The 21918-nt window shown below is 47.2% G+C and overlaps 1 protein-coding gene across 4 annotated transcripts in view; it reads left to right on the plus strand.

Moving 5' to 3' along the window:
• Window positions 1-21918, plus strand: part of Abtb3 (ankyrin repeat and BTB domain containing 3) — a 269392-nt gene that overhangs the window by 222335 nt on the left and 25139 nt on the right. For 2 of the 4 annotated variants that reach the window (XM_076919804.1, XM_076919808.1), the window contains 7 exons: window positions 12472-12637; window positions 14711-14800; window positions 16776-16877; window positions 18767-18860; window positions 18982-19117; window positions 19777-19997; window positions 21401-21579. In XM_076919804.1, the coding sequence (XP_076775919.1) occupies window positions 12472-12637; window positions 14711-14800; window positions 16776-16877; window positions 18767-18860; window positions 18982-19117; window positions 19777-19997; window positions 21401-21579 (988 nt within the window). The remainder of the gene's footprint in view (window positions 1-12471; window positions 12638-14710; window positions 14801-16775; window positions 16878-18766; window positions 18861-18981; window positions 19118-19776; window positions 19998-21400; window positions 21580-21918) is intronic. The other 2 variants (XM_076919806.1, XM_076919805.1) reach the window with 2 other exon arrangements.

Here is a 21918-nt window from a genome sequence, read left to right on the forward strand (position 1 = left end):
CAAGTGTGCTGAGCAGGGAGCTGTGGGCCGCGTGTGGCAAGTCTGGCCTACAGCCCTCTGATTTGCTATTTCACGATTCATTTCTAAAACCACCATCTGATTGTCGCACTCACGGAATCCTGTGATGCGAAGCTCTTGATGTATAAGAGGTGGTGTGTAAGTACGTCATCATTCTCCAGCAGGCCTTATCAGCCTTGGCTCCACTGACATTAGGAGCCTGATAGTTTTCTGCTGAGGTAGGGGGCATAGGTAGCCTTCCTATGTGTTACCAGCTGCTGTGTCCCTGTCCCATAGTTACCAGCAGCATCTTCCTGACATGAAAATCAGGTGTCTCCTGATCCTACCAGACATCCCCTCAGATGCTGGAGTCACCTACTGGCTGAGAATCATTAATCGACCCAACCCTAAAGGTATCCAGATGCGACTTAGAAGAAAGACGGGATTCTGTTCTAAAGTCATCTGTGACTCACACAAACAGGTCAACACGCTCTTGCCTCTAGTTACTTTTTATTGGATATTTTATTTATTTACAATCCCCTTTCCCCATTTCCCCTCCCTAGAGCCCCCTATCTCATCCTCTTCCTCCTTTATGCTTTTATATCATTTTAATTACATGCATGTAATTTCTAGGTTGAGGGTCTAGCAATACAATAGATGCAAATAGTTGAGGAACAAGCAAGACAATAAACACAAATAGTTAAAGGAAAAGCAAGGCATAAAACCCAGTTATGTGAACACTCCGGTGATCACTGTTTCTAAAGGCTTATCAGGATGACCCAAGTATCTGAGCCTACTTCCCTGTCCTAGTCCAAGGTCATTTTCATGTCTGAAGCCTGCTTCCTTGTTCTAACCTAAAATTTAGATTCCTGTCTGAAATCACTTCTTTATTCTGGCCTAATATTTAGATTCCTGCCAGAGATTACTTCTTTGTTGTAGCCTACAATTTAGATTCCTACCTGAAATTACTTCTTTGTTCTAGTCTAATGTCAGATTCCTGCCTGAAGCCTACTTCCTTGTCCTTGGCCAATGTCATATTCCTGACAAGCAGCCCCTTTCCTTGTCCTTGGCCCATGTCAGCTTCTTGCCAAGCAGCCCCAAAGGCTCTCCACCTCTCCCCTGTTTTTATTTAGTTAACAAGACTGAGCCTGTTTTAGGTCATTCTGACTAGAATGCCTTCCTTACCCGTCATGGAATATGCATTATCAAAGGAACTTTTGCCTCCAGTTTCTTGACCTTAGGAGAGACAGAGCTGAGCCAAGAAAGCTCTCAACTTTGATGCTAGGGGCACAGCAAGTCAGAAGCTGTTCCAAGAAATGTGTCTCCACAATATAATTTTGGGGAAGCAAGATAAATGGGGAGAAGATTTGAGTGAATGGCGGGCCATGCATACAAGGGAAAACCCGTAGGGAAATGAGTGTCTGCAGTGGGAATCTGCTCTTCTTGGCTGGCAAGAGGGGAAATACAAAGCTGTTGAGAGGCAAGTACTGTCCTGAGAAGGAGTTGCAGGAAACCCTTCTGCCTAAAGGCTGTGCTTAGGAATCCTCAGAGCTTTGAATTCACCCCAACACCTGGCATTTGAAGAGTCTGGACAAACATGGGAGTCCTTTGATGACACAGAGAGATGGCAAAGTCAGGTAATAAATTCAGGGTGCAGCCCCAGCCTGACTGTATTCAAATCTCAGCTCTCCACTAACCGTGTGTCTTTGGACAAATTTCTTAGCCTCCCTGAGGTATAATGAAGATAAATTTTATAGGATTAAAGAAAAGATAGTAGAAGATTGTATATATGAATAAGTATACATGTGTGTGTGAATATTTTGTATGTTTTTACATGTATGCATTCACATATATGAAGTCATATATGCATGTGTTCATGTAACATTAGAAGAGTTATTGGAACACTGTAAATGCTACATCCATGTTTGGTCTTACTATTTGAGAGAGAAGCAATAAAGTGTTTTGGAATGGTGTCTAACCCATGGCCTGGCCTGTAGCTGGTGCAGTGTGTAACATATCGAGGGAACTTGGTAGCAATGAACTTTTTAGAGTTGGCTGTGTCAGGGGACATAAAAGGCAAGGCCCTACTTAAGCCTAGCCTTTAAAAAGACATGTAGCTGGGTTGAAATGAAGCTACAAGAAGCCAGGTGAGCACCATAGCTTACTCCTTGCAGTCTGTTTCCCAGCTCTGAAATCAGGCTACTAAAACCTGCCTTATGGGCTCCTGCTGTGGTGGCAAAATATGAGGGAAGCGGGCTGCATCGAGCTAGTCTGTTACTTACAAGCTGTGTGAGCCTTGGAAGGTGATACAGCACCTGGGCATCTCAGTTCTCCTCTGTAAATGGGAGGGGGTGCAGGCTGTGTCCGGCTAGTCTGTTACTTACAAGCTGTGTGAGCCTTGGAAGGTACTACAGCACCTGGGCATCTTAGTTCTCCTCTGTAAATGGGAGGGGGTGCAGGCTGTGTCCGGCTGGTCTGTTACTTACAAGCTGTGTGAGCCTTGGAAGGTGATACAGCACCTGGGCATCTCAGTTCTCCTCTGTAAATGGGAGGGGGTGCAGGCTGTGTCCGGCTGGTCTGTTACTTACAAGCTGTGTGAGCCTTGGAAGGTGATACAGCACCTGGGCATCTCAGTTCTCCTCTGTAAATGGGGAGGTGGGGTGGGGGGGAAGGGGAGGAGGTGTGGGCTGCATTGAGCTGGTCTATTACTTACAAGCTGTGTGAACCTTGGAAGGTGCTATAGAGCCTGGACATCTCAGTTCTCCTCTGTAAACAGAAGGTGATAGCCTTCAATTTGAAGGTTACTTTGAAGATTGATTTGGGTATTCTATACAAAATGCTTAGTAAATCAAGTGTTGTGTGTGAATGCCTATAATAATTAATATAAGCTGTAGAATGTCAGGGAAGCTGTTTGTAAGTGCTTAGCTGTCCACTGATTGTCATTTCCAGCATCCTCTACTAGGACAACCATTGTTGACCAATGGTTTGGGGAAATAATATCGTAACCCAAATTACTACTGGTGCGGTCCTAAGTAACATAGCTACATCCTCTCATGTTCATCCTTAGCCAAATACCTCAGCCTGCATCCTACAGTTAGAGACTTCCAGTCCCTTCCACATGAGCAGGAGAATATGGCTTTCTCCTACAGAGCATCTCCACCCCACACAGGCCCCTGGCTGTCACCTGCAAAAGGAGCTGTGTTAGTTGCTCTGTCCAGATGACCTTCCTGATGCTAGGACCCAGATGAATGAGAAGAGGACACATGGATGATGGAGTGAAAAAGATCCCAGAGCAGAACAGGCTATCGGTGGAGGCCAGGAGATGAGAGGCTGTAAAGGGTTGTGCCCAAAGGGACCAGGCTCCAGTACAGCTAGAAGAGGCCTTAGTAGTTAGGAAAGCCCTCCCTAGAGTTAGATGATTGCATGGTTGGAAGATGGAGATGGCTTAGCTGAATCCCACAGTGATGATGTTGAGCAGTCTACAGCATCGATCTCTGCCGAGTGGTCCTGGTGTTTCCTCTAAGCCTCATTACAGATCTTGGCATCAGATACTATAGTATGGATGGAGACACTGAGGCTTACAGAGACTGTTACCTGTCAAGTCAAATAGGAACTAAGAAGAATGGGGACCGGCCTTGGGTACTAGGCTTTGGTGCCCCATGACAGCACATGTGTTTTTGGTGTCAGACACTGGCATGGTTTGAATGTAACGTGTCTCAGCCCCCACAGGCTCATGTGTTTGGATACTTGGTCCTAGCTCATTGTGCAGTGGAACCTTGAAGAGCTGGGGTCCTTGCCTATAGAATGGAGAACGTGGTGGTAGTGATGGTGGTGATGGTGGTGATGGTGGTGGTGGTGGTGGTGATGAGGATGGTAATGGTGGTAGTGGTGGTGATGGTAGTGATGGTGGTGGTGATGGTGGTGGTGGTAGTTGTGGTGGTCATGGTGGTGGTGGTTGTGGTGGTCGTGGTTGTGTTGGTCATGGTGGTGGTGGTAATGGTGGTCATGGTTGTGGTAGTGAAGATGGTAGTTGTGGTGGTTGTGGTGGTGGTGGTTGTGGTGGTGGTGGTTGTGGTGGTGGGGGTTGTGGTGGTAGGGGTTGTGATGGTGGGGGTGGTAATGTTGATGGTGGTGACTGTGGTGGAGAATCAGTTGCTGTAGCAGAAATTAAGCACCCAGGAGTGCTTAGTACCATAAGCATGCAGTAAGAGGAAATGCTTATTACTGACTATGACTGAATCTCTCTGACTTCTATCATCACAATTTGCTTGTAAAACCCCTGCTGACTCCACACTCCTTCTGGGAGCCAGGTATCCCACGGATTGTCTCAGTTCCTTGATTCGGTGGCTCTTGTTAGACACAATGTCTAACTTGAACTTAGAAGCACTGTGTGACAACGTTGGTCTGTGTAGTTGGCATCTGAATTCGTTTCTTCCACAGACAGTGTATTCTTTCCAGTTTGTCCTTAGCTTTGTAAGGTATATTTGGGGACAATATATGTATAGGAGCACATTCCTGTTTGTGTTTGCACACAGGTACACATGCAGAGATGGAGGCCCATCTCTCAGTGATGCTCATCCATTCAGCAAGGCTGGCTGACAGGCCAGCAAGCTCCAGGGTTCTCCCCAACCCAACCCCTCCAGCGCTTGTGTCAGTGTGTACCACCATGCCAGCCTTTTTATGCTAGTGCTAAGATCCAGCTCAAACCGCCCTGCTCTGTGGCAACCGCCTACCAACTAAGCCATCTCCTCAGCTGTGTAATTTTTGCGTTCTGCACAGTGCTCTTGTTAGCACCTCCCAAGGGTTATCTCAGATGACCCACAGCCAACATCCTGGAAGAGGCGTTACTACGAAGCTCGCATTACAGATGAGAAAACCAGACGACAAAACAGTAAAACCACTGGCCCCCAAGACCGCACAGCTGTTAAATGGCAGACCTGGATTTGAGCCCAGTAAAAGACATGGCAGAGTTCAAGCTGGCCTGGAAGCAAATATGCACATAAAGGTGTCTGGGCACCACCAGCAGGCATTTGTCACACAGAAGGCATGGAGTGATGAGCAGAGCGTGTTAGCTCCTTGCCCACATGCACCCTCCTTACAGAGGAGAATACGAGTACATTCTCTCCCTGGACTCCGGCTCTGAAGCCCTTCTGAGGTCACGTGTCTGAAGGGGTAGAAGATACTGAGCCAGTCTCTCGGGGACTTGGGCACTTGAGAAATCAGAGAAATTGACCACTTCAATAGCTGACCTCTTGCTTAAGTTATTACAATTTTTATGACATCATTGAAAGCCACTCAAGGGGAAAACCACAAACACTGGTTACCTGGGGGAAGCCCCAGGGGACAGGCTTAATATATTTCTGCATAAATAAGTCACTCATGGAGAAGGGAAGACTTATTTTCTTGGACCGCAGGGGTCCCTGTTGCAGCATGGAGCTTCTGCAGGGGACTCTAGGAACAAATGGAACTGTAGCCCCATCCAGGCAAATGCTTCAGGGATGATATTCTACAGAGTTTAATTCCCCTGACAAACTGGGTTGAACAGGAAGCCATGTTTCACACTTTGTTGGCAAATTGTTTTTACCTGCTTTGGTTCGCTCTGCTTGACTTGGCTTAGAGTCAAGAACTACAGTTTGCTCTGTGCCTGTGTGCTGCGTGGTAATAGGTACTCCCTGGGGCTGTGCTCAAGACCAAGTTGGGTCAGGTGGTGTGTGTCTGCAATCCCAGAAGCCAGGAGACCAACTCGGAAGGATGGCAAGTTCCAGGCCAGTGTGCACTTCATAACAGGAGCCCAGTTTCAGGGAGAAGGTTGTCCAGTGGGGCAAAGAATAGTCTCTTCAATATGTGGTATTGGGCCAATGGAATATCCACATGTGGAAGAATGGAATTAGACCCTTATCTTGTACTATACACAAAAAGCAATTCAAAATGGATTCAAGGCCTAAACTTTAAGGCCTAGAACTGTAAAATTGCTAGAAGAAACACAGAAAGTAAAATCCATGACATTAGTTTTGGTAATAACTTTTGGATGTGTCCATAAAAAACAGGGCAACAAAATCAAAAGTAGTCGAATGGAATTGCATCACATTTAAAAAGCCTCTGCCCAGCAAAGAAAACAACAACAGAGAAGAGACGGTCGGCAGAATCGACCATAAAGGATACACAGCATGTAGTGCTTACATAGAGCAAGACATGTCTGCAAACACATATCTGATACTGATGGAGCAGCCAGAGTATATAATAAACTCAATTCAATTAAAAGATGTATTAAAAGATGTAGCCAAGTGTCACTACTTATTAGGGAATTGCACATTAAAATCACAATAAGATACCGCTTCCTACCTGGGAGAATAGTGATAGTCAAAAAGACATGGGAAGGCGTAAGTACAGCCATTGTGGAAAACGCCTCGGTGCTTTATCTTAGGATTTCTATTGCTGTGAAGAGACAACATGACCAAGGCACTCTTATAAAGACCAGCATTTCACTGGGGCTGGCTTACAGTTTCATAGGTTCAGTCCGTTATCATCATGATGGGAAGCATGACATTATGCAAGCAGACTTGGTGCTGGAGTTTGGGATCTCTGCCCAGTATGATAGATAGATAGGTAGGTAGGTAGGTAGGTAGGTAGATAGATAGATAGATAGATAGATAGATAGATAGATAGATAGATAGACAGATCCTCAAAGTCTTGCCTCCACAGAGACACAAGGTATCCTCTAACAAGGCAATACCTTCTACAATAAGGCCACACCTCTTAATAATGCCACTCCCCATGGACAAGCATTCAAACACAGGAGTCTATGGGAGTTGTTCCTTTACAAACTACCCCATTCCTGAAGGATTTTTAAAGTTTATTACCATCCAGTCCAGCAATGTTACTACTGGGCACGTGAAGGAAGTCAATAGTCAGACGGGGGGGGGGGGGGGTTAGAAAAAGAGAGAGAGGGGCTGGAGAGATGGCTCAGAAGTTAAGGGCACTGGCTACTCTTAACTGAATTCAGTTCCCAGCAACCACATGGAAGCTCACAACTGTCTGCAGTTCCAAGATCTGACACTCTTGCACAGACATACATACAGGCAAAAACACCAATGCATATAAAATAAAAAATAAAATGTGTTTTTTTTTTTTAAAGAAAGAAGGAAAAAGAAAGGACTGGGAGGAGAGAAGAAGGGGTGCTATAATTAGAATGTAAGGTGAATAAAAAGTAAATTATTGAGAAAGAAGGAAAGAAAGAAAGAAAGAGAGAGGAAAATGGAGTCAACCTAATTGTCTATTATCAAATAAATGGGTAAAGAAAATGTGGTGTGTGGTGTGTGTGTGTGTGTGTGTGTGTGTATGTATGTATGTATGTATGTATGTATGTATGATGTATGTATGTATGTATGTGTAAAACAAAATACTAGCTAGTTAGCCTTCCAAAAGGAAATTGGGTCTTCACAACATAAATGGAGCTACAGGCCATTGTGTTCATTGAGATAAGCCAGGCATAAGAAAACAAATAGATGATGTATGATCTCACTTGTGAAATCTGAAATGTCTTTCTCAGAGAAGCAGAGAGGAGTGCAGTTACAGACCCTGAGAGTGTGTGGGTCTCAGAAGCAGAGTCGAGTGTGGTTACAGACCCCGAGCATGTGAAGGGTCAGGAGATACGTGTGAATTCAAGGATGCAAGTTTTCAAGGAGACAGCAGGAAATAAACTCAGAAGATTTGTTATAAAGCATTGGAAATACAGTTTATAACCAGGTGTTACATACTTGAAAATTGCTATGCAAGTAGATTGGGGGCTGCAGAAGGCATAGCCCGGTTGGTACATGGCTTGTCTAGAACGCATGAGGAGAAAAAAAAGTAGATCTGAACTGCTCTCACCACAGACAGGCAAAGCACGTAAGGTAACATGTTTATTATCTCAATCTTGCCAGTCTACTGTACGCACATATTCCAAAGAATCATGTTACACATTAAAAATGATATATATATCCTTTTTAGCAGCCAGTTCAGATCAAGTATTAATTTTTAAAGGGAGACTGCATAGTGCTCACACGTCTCTCCCCTGTGAGTTTTTGCTATTTGCATTCAACTCTGTTTTGCCTATTAGCAGAGAACAAGATGGGTGTGGTTTTGTTCCTGGTCTTAGACATGCTGGTAGGGGGGAAATAAAAGAATAAAAAAAATTTAAACTAGGGGCTGGCAACATGACTCAGCAGGACAGGCTCTGCTGTGAAAGGCTGATAACCTAGATTGGATCTGGGCCCCGTATAGTGGAAGGAGAGAGCCGATTCCTTCAGTTATTCTGTGATCTTGACACGAGTAATTGTCTGTTTACATGTATGCAGGCGCAGGCACACACACACACACAGAGAGACACACACACACACACACAGAGAGAGAGAGAGAGAGAGAGAGAGAGAGAGAGAGAGAGAATAATTAAATGATTTTTTGTTGTTTTTAAGAAAGCTAATCACTAACTGAAGGGGCTGCTAAGGGGCTAGAGGGAACTAGCCAGGAGATGTGTGTAGACAGAAGAACTACGTACTTTTGTACTGGTGGTGTGATCCGGGCCACCTCATCTATGATCAAGATTACCCTTGAAGGACAAGAAGGAGCCAGGCCTACAGGGAAACCCAAGAGAGGCTTTTGGGGGGGGGGCAAGGGGGGGAAGGAATTTCAGAGACACGGTCCTTGGGGCAGGAAAGACCTTGGTGTAGAAAGAGCAGAAAGGAGCAAAGTTGTTGATGTAGGAGGAAAGAAATGTGGGCAGCAAGCCTAGCTGGGCCCTGCAGACAGCTCTGTGCCAAGAGCCAAAATTTATTCTCAGTATACTGGAAGGCTTTAGAAGACTTTAAGCAGGGACCTGCTGGGACCTGCTAGGACCTGCCTATGCTGACATTCTGACTCTGTGTGAGAGGTGTCATGGGGCAGGAAGAATGACATCAAGAAGACTAGTAGGCTCCTACAGCATTCCATCCAGAGATCTGTGCTGGGACCCAGGACCACAGAGGGCAGAGGAAGGGGATAGACTCAGGACTTAGGTACAAAATGGCAGCTATTGGGATGGATATGAGATCAGATTCCGGTTTCAGTACCTGCATGATCAGCAATGCTAACGGCTGAGGTGAGGCAACCAGGAGCAGGTTTAGAGGGTAGGGACAGAGGTCTTCATATAGTTCCAGTTTGGAAATGCTGAATTTCAGGGTTCAAGAGAGAGCTCACAAACCAGCTCCAGTAGAAGCTACATGTATAGACACAACATGACGGTGTGTTCCAGGACCCTTTGATCCCCAACAGGCAGAGGCTAGGTCACGCCTGACACACGGCAGCTTGCCCCTTAGCACCTGTGTTTGGTAATTCCTTTGCCTCAGTTTCCTCTTTGTTGGTGTAGGCTGCACGTAACACCTAGCTCCTGAGCTCACCATGAGTGATGGCATGGGTTAACACAGAGAAAGAGCTTAGAACTCCACAGTAAGTATTCTGTGAACGTCAGCTTCCTGTAATAACAATTACCATCATTTTAGCTGCAGTAATTTTCTTGCCATTTGTCTCTTTCTAATTAAAATCAAGGACCTCAGGAGCTGGTAAACACTTGTGATGTTCTTAGAATTATCTGTTTACAAGCTCATGAGTTCTGTAAACCCAGCATCTACCTCCTTCCTCTGGAGCTCCTTGGTGTGGGGTCCAAGACAGTGGGCACAGGCAATGCTCGCCCAATCACGTGGAGTGCAGCTTGATTGAAGGGAAGGGGAAACCCTGCTTATCTGAACAAGGTCATTAGAGACGGACAAGCAAGAGGAAGTGAGTAGCTGGGTTTTTCTGTGACTGTGGTCACTCACATCTCTGTCCCCAGATGAGGACTTGTTTTTTAAATGTTGTTATTGGTGCATATCAATTATACAATACTGGGTTTTATCACGATATTTTCCATACATGTAAATTATGTATTTTGATCATATCCCCAACTCTGTCACTCTTTCTGCATCTTCCCACTGCTGAGCCCCCTCCCTCTTTCCAAACAATCCCTCCTCTGTTTCCATGGGGTTTTGTTTTCTTTTGTTTTTAATGACCCAGTGAGTCTTCTTAGAGTTGTTTACAGAAGCATGGGCACATTACCAATGGCTACGCCACTGAAGAAAATTTCTTCCCCCAGCCCCCACCCAGAAACCATTAATGACATATACGTCCTCAGGGAGTGGTGGGTCCTCCTGAAACCCCCACCCCATGTGAAGTGTTGACAGGCCCAAGATTGTACAGATCCTGAACCAATAATCACAATCACACACACACACACACACACACACACACACACACACACACACCCTGACCCACCTCCAGCACTCACGTTCTTTCCTCAGGATGGGAACTAAGCAATTCCACAAAGCAGCCTTTCCAGCATTGCATCTAGCAGAAGAAAGGCTGTCCATGCAATGAATGAAGTCTGACAACTCCCAGAGATTTACATACACACACACACACACACACACACACACACACACACACACACACACACACGAGACACTGTATTTAGAATAACATGCATAGATTTGCACTTACTCCCCCTGGAGGCCTCCGTGAACTGTGTTCTGGGATCTTGACTGTTATCCTGATGACACAAAGCTTCCTTGGACAGTTTTGGGGACCAGTTGCCCTTTGGATAAAGTTGGCCGCTCCACTAAAGGTGAGGGATCCTGAGTTTCTCTCGTATTTAGCTTTGTCCTTCTCCAAAAGAAAAAAGAGGAAGCCCAGTTAAATCTCCATCTTCAATAAACAATGGATAAGCTTTGGTATAAAGACGCCCCTTTGACTTAGCATTTATATTTACCTGATCTGACAGTGCTTGACAAGTTCAAGGCCCACACGTACTGGAGAAGTGTTAGGCACAGCTCCATTCTGTGCCTAGGTGGCTGATGCCATGTTTGAGGCTAGGCTCTGAGGTCCCTCCATCCTCTCCCACTACACAGGCAGCTGTGTAGCTGAAGGGTCTCTGTGGTCTTGCCCCTCCCCCATCAGCTGCTGATACACGTGCCCAGAGGTTAATGCTCTAGAAATGCTCTGTGTGGGCTCTGTGGAAGCCTCACACAGCCTGCCATGTCTCACCTGGACCCTTGCTCCTGCTGGCTCTGCACAAAGTGATTTATTTGTCTTATTCTTTTCCTCTCCCCAGACCTACAACCCCAGCTCAGGGGCCACCATCCTAGGAAGCCTAGGCTCCCCCTAGGCTGAGTGTGGTGCAAAGGGGCTTATAGTCCCTAACATTTTTCATTCAGAGATAGTCTCTGAAACCTCAATATTTGTATTAGATACATGGGATCATGGCCCCTGCCTGTCTTCCCCCTTACCAGACTGTGGGCTTCTAGCACAGGGATGCTGACATGACCCTAGCAGGCACTCAGTCAATGCATAGTGGCTTGATGATTGATTAATGATTATTGATCAGTTCACTGAGGCTTGGAGAAGGTACTAACACCTTTTCAACATGGAGCCTTTATCATCCTCTCACATGGCTTTCCTCCCCCCTTTCCTGGCCTCACCTCTTTCTCCCTGAACTGGCTTGCTGAAGCCCCTTGCCATCTCCCATCTCACCTAGCGAGTTCTCTGGCTTGTTCTGTTTGAATGTAGGGAGTCCATCCTGTGCGCCGTCCACTCTCATTTCCTAATGCCTCGTGTCTTCTCCTCCGTCACTGGAATGGACACAGGCAAATGCCTGCTTGGAAGTCCACAGCGAAGTATGAACTCACCTGAGTCATACTCAGTCAAGTGAACAAGCAAGCAGTATCTTGGGAGGTAGGTGGCACAGTGGAGCCAAAGACTGACTCTCCACACATGCTACTCTGGTTCAAATTCAAGCTGCCACTTGTAGATGGGGTGGCCTCAGAAAGGTTCCTCGTTCCTGGTTTTGTTGTTGCTGTTGTTTGTTTGTTTGTTTTTTGGAGGTTGAAAGTCCCTTATAGGAATTGTGCCTTCTATTCTTTGGGACCTGAATGAACCAACTCACATAAAAGCTTTAGCAGAGGACCTAACCGATATAAACAGTGCCTAAATATTTACATAATAAACCAATTCTTAGCTGAGGATGCTACTGGCACACTGAGGAACCAGATCCAAGTGCAGTAAAGACAGGATTTAGAGCCACCAGGAAATGTGGGGCGCAGGGGAGGGTAGTGGGGAGTGGGATGGAGGTGTTGTTTGGTTGAGTTTTTAGAGACAGGGTTTCTCTGTGTAGTCCTAGCACTCACATTATAGACCAGGCTGGCCTCGAGACAGAGATCCACGAGCCTCTGTCTCCCGAGTTCTGGGATTAAAGAGTGTTCCACCCCTGCAGTTGTTTTAAATGGGAACCTATAAAGGTAATCCGTAGGAAAAGCAAAGGAAGACTGGGGGGGGGGAGGGGGGGAAGGGGGCTTGCTAGGACGTTTGATCTCAGGGACCAGCTCCTGAGGAAAAGCGGCTGCACCCACGTGACCATCTCTCCCTCCTCAGGGCGGATGACTGCTTTTGTGCTTCTCGGAAGCTGGACGCAGTGGCCATCGAAGCCAAGTTCAAGCAAGACTTGGGCTTCCGGATGCTGAACTGTGGACGAACCGACCTAGTGAAGCAGGCAGTGTCTTTGCTGGGGCCGGATGGAATCAACACCATGAGCGAACAGGTACCAATCTGCTTAGAGCTCTTCTCCTCCAGGGCTTAGACTGAGCGTGAGCAGCTGACGGGACACAGGCTCCCTCTGCTGATCGATTAAAAAAAATTTAATGCCACTCCCCCGTTTTTTCTCTCTTTTTGAGTGTTTGGGGGGGGGGTTTGTTTTGTTTTAATTTTATAAAAATACACTGGTCCATTTTTATGGAAATCACATGATTGTTGCAGCTAAAATTTTAAAAGGAATGAAAATCAAACCTATTCCAGAAAGGAGATAATGCCACCAACTTGGCCACCGTTTGTATTTAGGACTCTGCAACCTTCAAGTCTCTTTACTGGCATGTTAAAGACTTTTCTCTGCCAGTCTGCTGTTGGTTCCAGACAGATCTAGGCCATGCCCACTGTGCTGTTAGGGTGGGTGTGTTTAAAGACACCAAAGTCAGTCTGGGGACCCTAGGGCATCATCCAGACATGGCAGCACCAACCAGATCCTGAAACTGGTACATGGGAGGCAACCACAAGTCACAGAGGGACTTTGGGGGTGTGGTGGGATCATAGACTGTGAAAATGGACGGCCGTTCTCAGTGTGAGCTTTGAGTGAGGTTACAAGGGACAGATGGGGCTGTTTCTCCCACAGGTAGTTCTTGCAAAGAGCTCCCATGAGGGGGACAGAAGGGACTATTTAATGACAACTAACCACTTTCTTGAACGCCATCAGATTCTCAGTACAGGATCGTGTGTATCTTTTATGTTTAAAACCAGAGACTTAGTTATCTGTTTTATTTTTTTTCAGTATTTTTTATTCCAGATACCTTACAATGTTATTGAATATTCTTTTGTAAGTTGCTTTTAGTACCTCTGTGAGGTGATTACTGTCTGTTTATTAACCATTAACCATGTCAGATATTTAAAGTGTTTGTGAATAGTACTGAGCTAAACACATTCACACAAATCTTTGTTCCAGTCTCTATTTCCTTGGGGAAATGTTTCTTTAAAACGGAAGTGTCTCAAATGCACCAGCCTTTCCTGAATTCTCAGTCTTTGGTTCTCCCCCACCCTTCCCCCCGGGAGTCTGACTAGTCTTTGCACACCTCTGGTTATGTACGCACTCCCTGCGACCCCACTTTCCTTTTGTCTGCTTTTTATCAGCATGATTGCTGTTTACTTAGAGGGATTCCTCCTATATTAGGGCACAGAGTCCTTTAATGTAACAAACGCATCTCAGTCTGTTGGTGACTTTGGAATTTTGCCTATAATGTTTTCAGTTACACAGCACCAATGGTAGAGCACCTCTCATGAATGACATGCTTCATCATGTTTACGCCTAGAGACGAATGCAGACACCAACTTGGCATTGCTTGTTATTTTAGTTCTTATTGGCTATCTCTAGTAAAAAATTAGAGGTTATATTGGTGTATAGTACGAGACAAGGCTGCAGCATGAACACCTTCCCAGATAACTGCCCTCACAACCCTTTGGATGGAGAGCCCCACCCCTTTCTCCTGTTGGTTGTGAGGCTCGGTTTGTGATGAGCAGGAGTCAGAGCAGGGAAGGTTTTCCTGAAGGCCATCCTGCCTCGGTTGCCTTGTGCTTGTATAGAGTGACATCGGAGCAGATGTCAGTGAGAGTGGCCATGGGGATATCCAGTGACCTTTGGCTTGTCTGACCCAAGGCTCATATAGAGCAGCAAGGACACCTTGTCATTTTGTGAAAGATACAAATGTCAAAGACACTGTATTTATCATAATTAAATATTTTAGGGTTGATATTACAGAATCCAGAAAATTCCTGTGAGCCCACCCCCACCCCATCCCACTCAGCCACTTGTTTTAAAAGCATAGGTCTGTTGTGCCATGAAAGCCCTCCGACTTAAGCCATGATCTCTGTGCTAAAAGGTGATGTCACCTCCCTTCACTCCTCCACTGTCGCTTCTGGAATGTGGAAGGTTGTGACCCTGAGCGTGACAGGGCTCCACATCTACTCATTTGTCCTGCCAGAGTCCGAGTCCAATAAGACGCTCCATGTGTTTGTCGACTGACCACAGCCACCTTGTAAACGTCTCCATCTCTGGTTTTAACCACCGCAGGGCATGACCCCCTTGATGTACGCCTGCGTCCGTGGGGACGAGGCAATGGTGCAGATGCTGCTGGATGCCGGAGCTGACCTGAATGTGGAGGTGAGGGTGCGGAGGGCTGCAGGCCCTGCCAGCCCGGACTTTCCCTTCCCAGTCACCTTCACCTCTCACCCTTCCAGTGGCTGTGGCCCTGGCGAAACCACCTGGCAGATTGTGACCTTTCTGAGGCCCCAGCCAAAGTCCCAAGTAGCTCCACAAAGTCCCTGTGTGTGCTTTGTTTAAAGAAATAGCTGTAAATATAGGGACCTCTGGCTTGTGCTGACTGAGCAGCTCCTAGCTCCTAGCTCCTGACTCATCCTTTCTGGGATAGGACAGCAAACTCCCACGTTCTAGCCCCTTCCTGATGCCTGACACATGCTGGGCTGACCACCCCTCCACACACACACCCGCATCCCCACCAGGCTGTTTCCCTCCTCACATCTCCTGTTCTCCCAGCAGCCCCACTGTCTCACTTTGTTGACCGAGCTATCTCAAGTCTGCCGGGACATGGACATAGTTCACTAGGCTGGAAATTGAAGCACCTTTCCCTTCAGGCTTTAGAATCAAGACAGGCTTAGGTTCAAGTTTTGAGCATTGGGGTGACTCACGAGATGGAGGAGAATCACCGATGCACACATAATTGGCTGGAATCAATACTGAGCAGAGATACCTCTCTGTGGTGAGGTTTCCACTCATAGTAGTTGCTCCAGACCCTCCAAGGCTCAACCGAAGTAGAGTCTCACTTTTTTCTTCTTTGCTGCCTGAAGGCCTGTTCAGGCAGCACTTGGCAGTTGCAGATGTCAAGGAGATTGGCATGCTGCAGTCACCAATCGGCGGCTGCCAAAAACCTTTTAGCTTCAAAATTAGATAGATGCCCTGGCAATGTTACCCTGTGCTTTTTATAAAAAAAATTATTGGTGAGTTTTACATTCATCTGAGGAACACAGTAAACACAGCTCTGAATCCATTTTGAACTCTAACCATTTCAAGTTATATAGGGACTGTCTACCCTGTCATGGGTCAGTTTCGAGTTATATATAACAGTTATATATAACAGTTTCGAGTTATATAGGGACTGTCTACCCCGTCATGGGTCACTGTGCATCACAGACCCTTACAAGGTCCTCAGCTATGGAGGACTTCTTTGATCCTCCTGTCTAGTCCCTCCCATGTGTTTCGCTTTGTGTACTGTAAGGACACTCTGGTTACATGCCCCAGGAATGCTGGGGAGAAGACCATGTGCTAGTGTTAATATCACAAGACCCCAGTTGTCAGCTTCCCCATTACATCCCAGCTTGGTATATATTCCAAGGACTGGCTCCATCCTGAAACCATGCCCCTTATTATTTTTTCTTGGTATGTTCAGGGCAAGTTCTGTGCCTGTGTTTTCAGTTACATGAGGGCCCTTGTCAACTATGAAGCCAGAGATGAGCTGTGAGCAGAGTGGCAGGAACATCGCTCAGATGAAAGACTCTCTTCTCTACTGTGGAAGCATGAAGTAGTCCCTGTCTTCGCCTGGGATTAGCTGTCCTCTTTGAGTGAAGGGTGGACAGAGTGTTAGTGACATTTCAAGCTACGTCACTTCCTGTAGCTCACAGAACCCTCCTTAAGCAGAAAGCGGGAAAGAGACAGACATAGAAGCTGGCTCACTGGACCGCATTTCTAAAGCATCTGTATGAGTGAATAGTCTTTCAAGAGGGAATGAAAAGGCACAGAACACATTCTCAAAGAACATCCCCTCCCCGCCCCCGTTGATAATGTCCCCAAAACACAGTCCTCTGATGGCCCACTTTCAGAAAGCTGCCTCAACACCTCTTCTAACGCACATAAACAAGACCAGCTCCCAGTTCTGGCAAGAGGTTGCCTGGGGCCTCCAACAGGGGAAATCACTACCTGCAGTCACCACCTCCCAAGGCACCTGTCGGGATGTCTTTTTGGTACCTTCCTAGCCTGTGTGCCTGGCTACAGATAGGCTAGATTCTGCGAGCCTAAATACTGTGCAGGTCACATTTTGAAAATAACTTCAATTTGTTTATAGGTTGTCAGTACTCCTCATAAATATCCATCCGTCCACCCTGAGACCCGCCATTGGACGGCTCTGACTTTTGCTGTGTTGCATGGACATATTCCTGTAGTTCAGGTATTAATATATTTCCCTATCCACATCTGACCATTAACTGTAACCTCCTCCATGATGCAAATCTAATTCTCTTCCAGCATGCATATCTCCCTGAGTGATTCATATTGGTTAATTGCAATTCAGCGTAACATATTTTATAATAAAACTATTATACTTAGATATCTATTTGGCCAAGCATTAACCAATATGAAAACATCACGTACCTACATGCAGCCTCACATACAGAGTAACAGATCTGTGGAGCTCTTCCTTGTTGCTCTGAGGTGGGACTTAAGCTGTTATTCTGTGGATTGGCCCCTTTTGCTTGTCTTAACATGACTGTGAGACTTAGCCAGGCTCAATACCTGGAGGGACTCTTCCCTCAGGTGTGGTCCTGGTGTTCTGTAGACTCCAGTGGTTTCCAACCAGTGGGAAGAAGCATCCAGATCCACAAGGGGATGTCTGAAAAAATGCACTGGTGTGAGTCTTGACTCTTGAGACTCGCCTCCTGGAGGTCTACAGGAGTTCCTTGTGTCTTCTGAAACAGCTCCAAAGGTGGTGACATGCCTGTAACTGCGATTCTTTGATGGTATCGTCACGTTTTCTGACTGTGGTAGACTTGATGGTCAGTGAATGGCCTGGGTCTTAAGGTCTTTACCTGATCAGAAGAGGGAGACTGACATCCAAGTCCAGGACCACGCCCACCCCCACAGCAAGTGCAAAGTTTTTGAGATAGCAAGAACATGCCTCTTTGATGTGGCCCGCGCTTCTGAATTCTGTTCTGCAGAGAGTAGGGTGGCAGGGACAGCTCAGCAGTGTTGGCATTTCACAGGAACCTTTGTTGTTTCCTGGCTATGGGGAATCCTCATGACAGACCCGTAGTGGCATTTCCAGAGGCTGAGTGTGTGATGTGGCACCCTTGGGGCTGGCTTCTGCTTGTAGAATATCAACCTCAGCCCCCTCCTAGCAGAGGGGGATCTAAGAAAGAGGGAAGCTGGTGGCTTCTGAAGACCACAGACAGCACCCCTTGATGGGCAGTGGCATCCTCAGTCATTCAGAAAAGGGACCAGCTGAAAGGCTAGCAGAACTTCCTGGTAGTCAGGCTGAGTCCCTGCATCAGATTCAGTCATGGGGCTGTGCCCTCAGTAGGTAGGCAGTGAAGACGGGGGATTCTCCCCCATGTTACATGTGATATACAGACAGCACCTTCACCCATGTTACATGTGACATGCCGACAGCACCTTCACCAAGAATGGTAAGCCAGCACGAACAGAGCCTCCGCCTCCATTAATAAGCTCGCATGTCTCAGCAAATGCACTGAATGAAGGCAGGAGAAGCAAAATCTCTGCAGCTTTTGCTACATTACCGGATCTTGCTGGCCAGAGAACTAACTAAACACCTCGCCTGTCCTCAGAACCACCCAGGGGGTTCTGAGAGGGATTCTCGCCCTGGCTGGCTGAGCATGTCCCTGGAGTCATTCATAACTCCTGAGCTTCAGTAGGAGAAAGGGACCACTTCAGTTGCCCTCTGAGGCTTGTGACAGACCGAACAGTGGAGACTTACGGCATTTGGATGCTTCTATCTCATTGCTTCCAGAAACCTTATATACCTGACACCCTGGACAGCCTGTTAACATACAGACTCGTTCAGTGTCCAGGCTGGGCTCCAGAGACAGAGCCCCCCTAACAAACTCTCTAACACGTTCTTGTGCATGGATCACTCTGGGAAGCCTGGGGTTCTGGAAGATGGGAGCGGCTCCTTTTCTGAGGTAGCTGAGGTACCTCAGCGCACATTGGTAACTGACCTGGGTGAAGGGGACACTAGTGTCTGACTGATTTCTACCAGTGCACTGATGTCTCCTCGTGACGAATGCTGTTCAATGTGTCTCAGTGACCACTCTTCCTCTGCAGCTCCTCCTGGATGCCGGGGCCAAGGTGGAAGGCTCAGTAGAACATGGCGAGGAGAACTATTCAGAAACTCCTCTCCAGCTTGCAGCGGCTGTTGGTAAGTTACCAGTTCCAGCTCAGGCCTGGTGTCTCCACTGTGGCCTTTGCTGTACCTGTGACTAGTTTTTTTTTTTTTTTTTTTTTATTCTCTTATGAAATCCCCTTCTCTGGGCTTGCAGGAAATTTTGAGCTGGTTAGTTTGCTGTTGGAACGTGGTGCGGATCCCCTGATAGGAACCATGTACAGGAATGGAATTTCTACAACCCCCCAGGGTGATATGAACTCTTTCAGCCAGGCCGCAGCCCATGGACACAGGTAGGCTAGGATGGGCCAAGGCCGCCAGGTGGCAAGAGGTGCTTGTTAAAAATGCAGATTCCCAGGCCTGCCCCAGACCCATTCTCTCTCTGGATGTGGGGCCCAGAAGTGGGCTGGCCCGGTCTTCAGGCCTAACTAGACTGCCCTCACTCACAGATTCCTGACAAGAGCTAATTCCCTACACTGCACATGTGTGCAGACCAACATGCTCTGCTCACTCTCAGCCAACTTTCAGCCCAAGGATGCATCACTCTCGGCCAGTATGGGTCAGAGTACATCACATCAGTTGCCACGATGTGAGAATCCACATAACAATGACAGAGTTCTTCATGTTTGCCCATGTCCTGTCTAGGTTTCTTTCAGAAACCCTATCAGATTTTATTACACATTACCTCAAGGCGAACAAATTTATCAGAATAACACTCAAAAAGGCCAGAGTTCCAGAACCTTCTGGGTATTATTCCTCCTCAAATTGTCCTCCAGGAAACGTGGCCAGTCATACCTCACCATCTCCTTCATCCCCAAAGCCTGTCATCCACAGAGCCACCATGTCTCATTCCTGATCCTGAGTGAGCAGCTTCCTAACCCCTCATGTGCCCCTGCCCCATACAGCCACTTCCATCTCTGAGTGTCTTCCTCTCTGGGTTTATGATTGACAGGAATGTGTTCCGCAAACTGCTCGCTCAGCCAGAGAAGGAGAAGAGTGATATCCTGTCCCTGGAGGAGATTCTGGCTGAGGGGACTGACCTGGCAGAAACAGCCCCGCCCCCCTTGTGTGCCAGCCGCAACAGCAAGGCCAAACTGAGGGCCCTGAGGGAGGCCATGTATCACAGCGCTGAGCATGGCTACGTGGATGTCACAATTGATATCAGGAGTATAGGTCAGTCTGAGCACCATTCACCACTAGACATAGCATGCGAACACACACACACACATACATGCATGCATGCACGCGTGTAACAGGGTGCACACACACACACATGTCATGGGGTCTCAGGGAGCTTCTCCTTCACTGGTTAGAACATTTCCAACACTGACCCCACAGACAGCAGCACCCTGCCTGCCCTGAGGCGCTACACTTAAATCTTGTTGTCCTGATTCCCAAACTCTGCACCTTGAGACAGATACTTAAATCACCTGGGGAGCTTGTCTGAATACAGATTGCCAGGCCCTGCACCCAGAGGCTCTGCTGTTGAGGGTCTGGATGGACAAAGGCTGGAAATCTTTATATTTAACAATCACTCCAGGTGGTAACCCAGTGGTTGAGGACTTCCTGTGTAGAACACCCACCGCCACTGACACAGAATGACCATCAAGCAAGGACAAATGCCTCCTCATTAGGACTTTTCCTCTGAGCCAACAGGAGCCATTCAGGCAAGCAGCAGCTTCTTGTGTGAGCTAGCCCAGAGCTGTCTCATTGGTGTGTCTGGGACTCAAGGTTAGGCTAGCACCAGTCTGGGAGCTCTAATTTGGCAAGGAGGAGAACAGTGAGACGTGGAAATGGGTCCCTAACATGGCAGGCTAGAAACCAAATAGAATCAGTGTTCTGGAAAGAGCCTCTGACAGGTTGACCATTCAATATATGGGAAATTTACACTGTTGCCCTGAGAGTCTGTCTTGCGTGGTTATGAAGCTCGGGCTCGGAATGATCTACCTATTCATTTTGAAAGAGGTGAGGGATGCTGTCCTTCTTCACCACCTCACTGCACACTACGGCAGTCGTTTGCTGAGGATACTTTGTTAAAGGAAGACGACCCGATGAGGTGCTGCAGATGGAGATGTTCCACACAAGGGACCAGTAGGGGTCCCCTTCCATTTATTTAGATGTGACTAGAGATGGTCAACACCTTTGATTGGTTTCACCAGTTCTTAGCTTTCATCTGAGTGTGGCTATGTCATCTCATCCTGGACAAAACTCGCTCTTCCCCGAGTCCTTTTCTCCCCAGTGAGTAGTAGAAGGAAGACGGTGGACTCAGAGGCATAGATGCATACGAATGAGTAACTAAAAGATTTTACTCAGTGGTTGGTATTGTGAGATGCAGCCCCTTATAATATGAGTAGCATACGTAAGCAGAAGAGAATGAGTTACGACCTTCAATTTCAACTTCTGCAAGCCTTGCCTGTACTTACTGAATGCTGGTCCCTTGATGGCATAGCTTGGTAATGTCCTAGACAACGGCCAACTTCAGGATAAAAATATTCCTGTTCCTTGGTTGTTTTCTGCCCTCCCCTCGCCTGCCCTCCCCTCCCACCTGGCCCGATGCCTTCCCCCACCCCGTCCAGGTGTCCCATGGACTCTGCACACGTGGCTGGAGTCGCTTCGGGTTGCCTTCCAGCAGCATCGCAGGCCTCTCATCCAGTGTTTGCTCAAGGAGTTCAAGACCATTCAAGAGGAGGAGTACACAGAGGAACTCGTCACCCAAGGCCTGCCCCTCATGTTTGAGATCCTAAAAGCAAGCAAGGTACAAGGAGGGTGAGGGTGGGGGCTCACAGATCTGGATGGTCCCTTGCTGGGAACCAACAGTCCGTAGCATCCCTACATCGCAGTGGCGAGCGTATCCCAGCTGCCTGCAGCTACTTGCACAATCACTTGGGAGGCAGCTCTTTGGCTGAGCTTGTGCTGTATACCAAGGTACTTAGGCACAAGAGCAGGTTAGGGGCCTTTGACTCGTGGAATTTACACTCAAGGGGATAACACCAACACGTGCTGTAGAAGCATAGGAAGCTAGTTTCCCTGGAACAGGCCAAAGGAAGTAAAAGATTCAAAAGGGGAGGAAAGGGAACTTCCCCAAGGTGCTGGC

This window comes from Arvicanthis niloticus, chromosome 22, assembly GCF_011762505.2.
Source record: "Arvicanthis niloticus isolate mArvNil1 chromosome 22, mArvNil1.pat.X, whole genome shotgun sequence".
In the NCBI taxonomy this organism is placed as follows: domain Eukaryota; kingdom Metazoa; phylum Chordata; class Mammalia; order Rodentia; family Muridae; genus Arvicanthis; species Arvicanthis niloticus.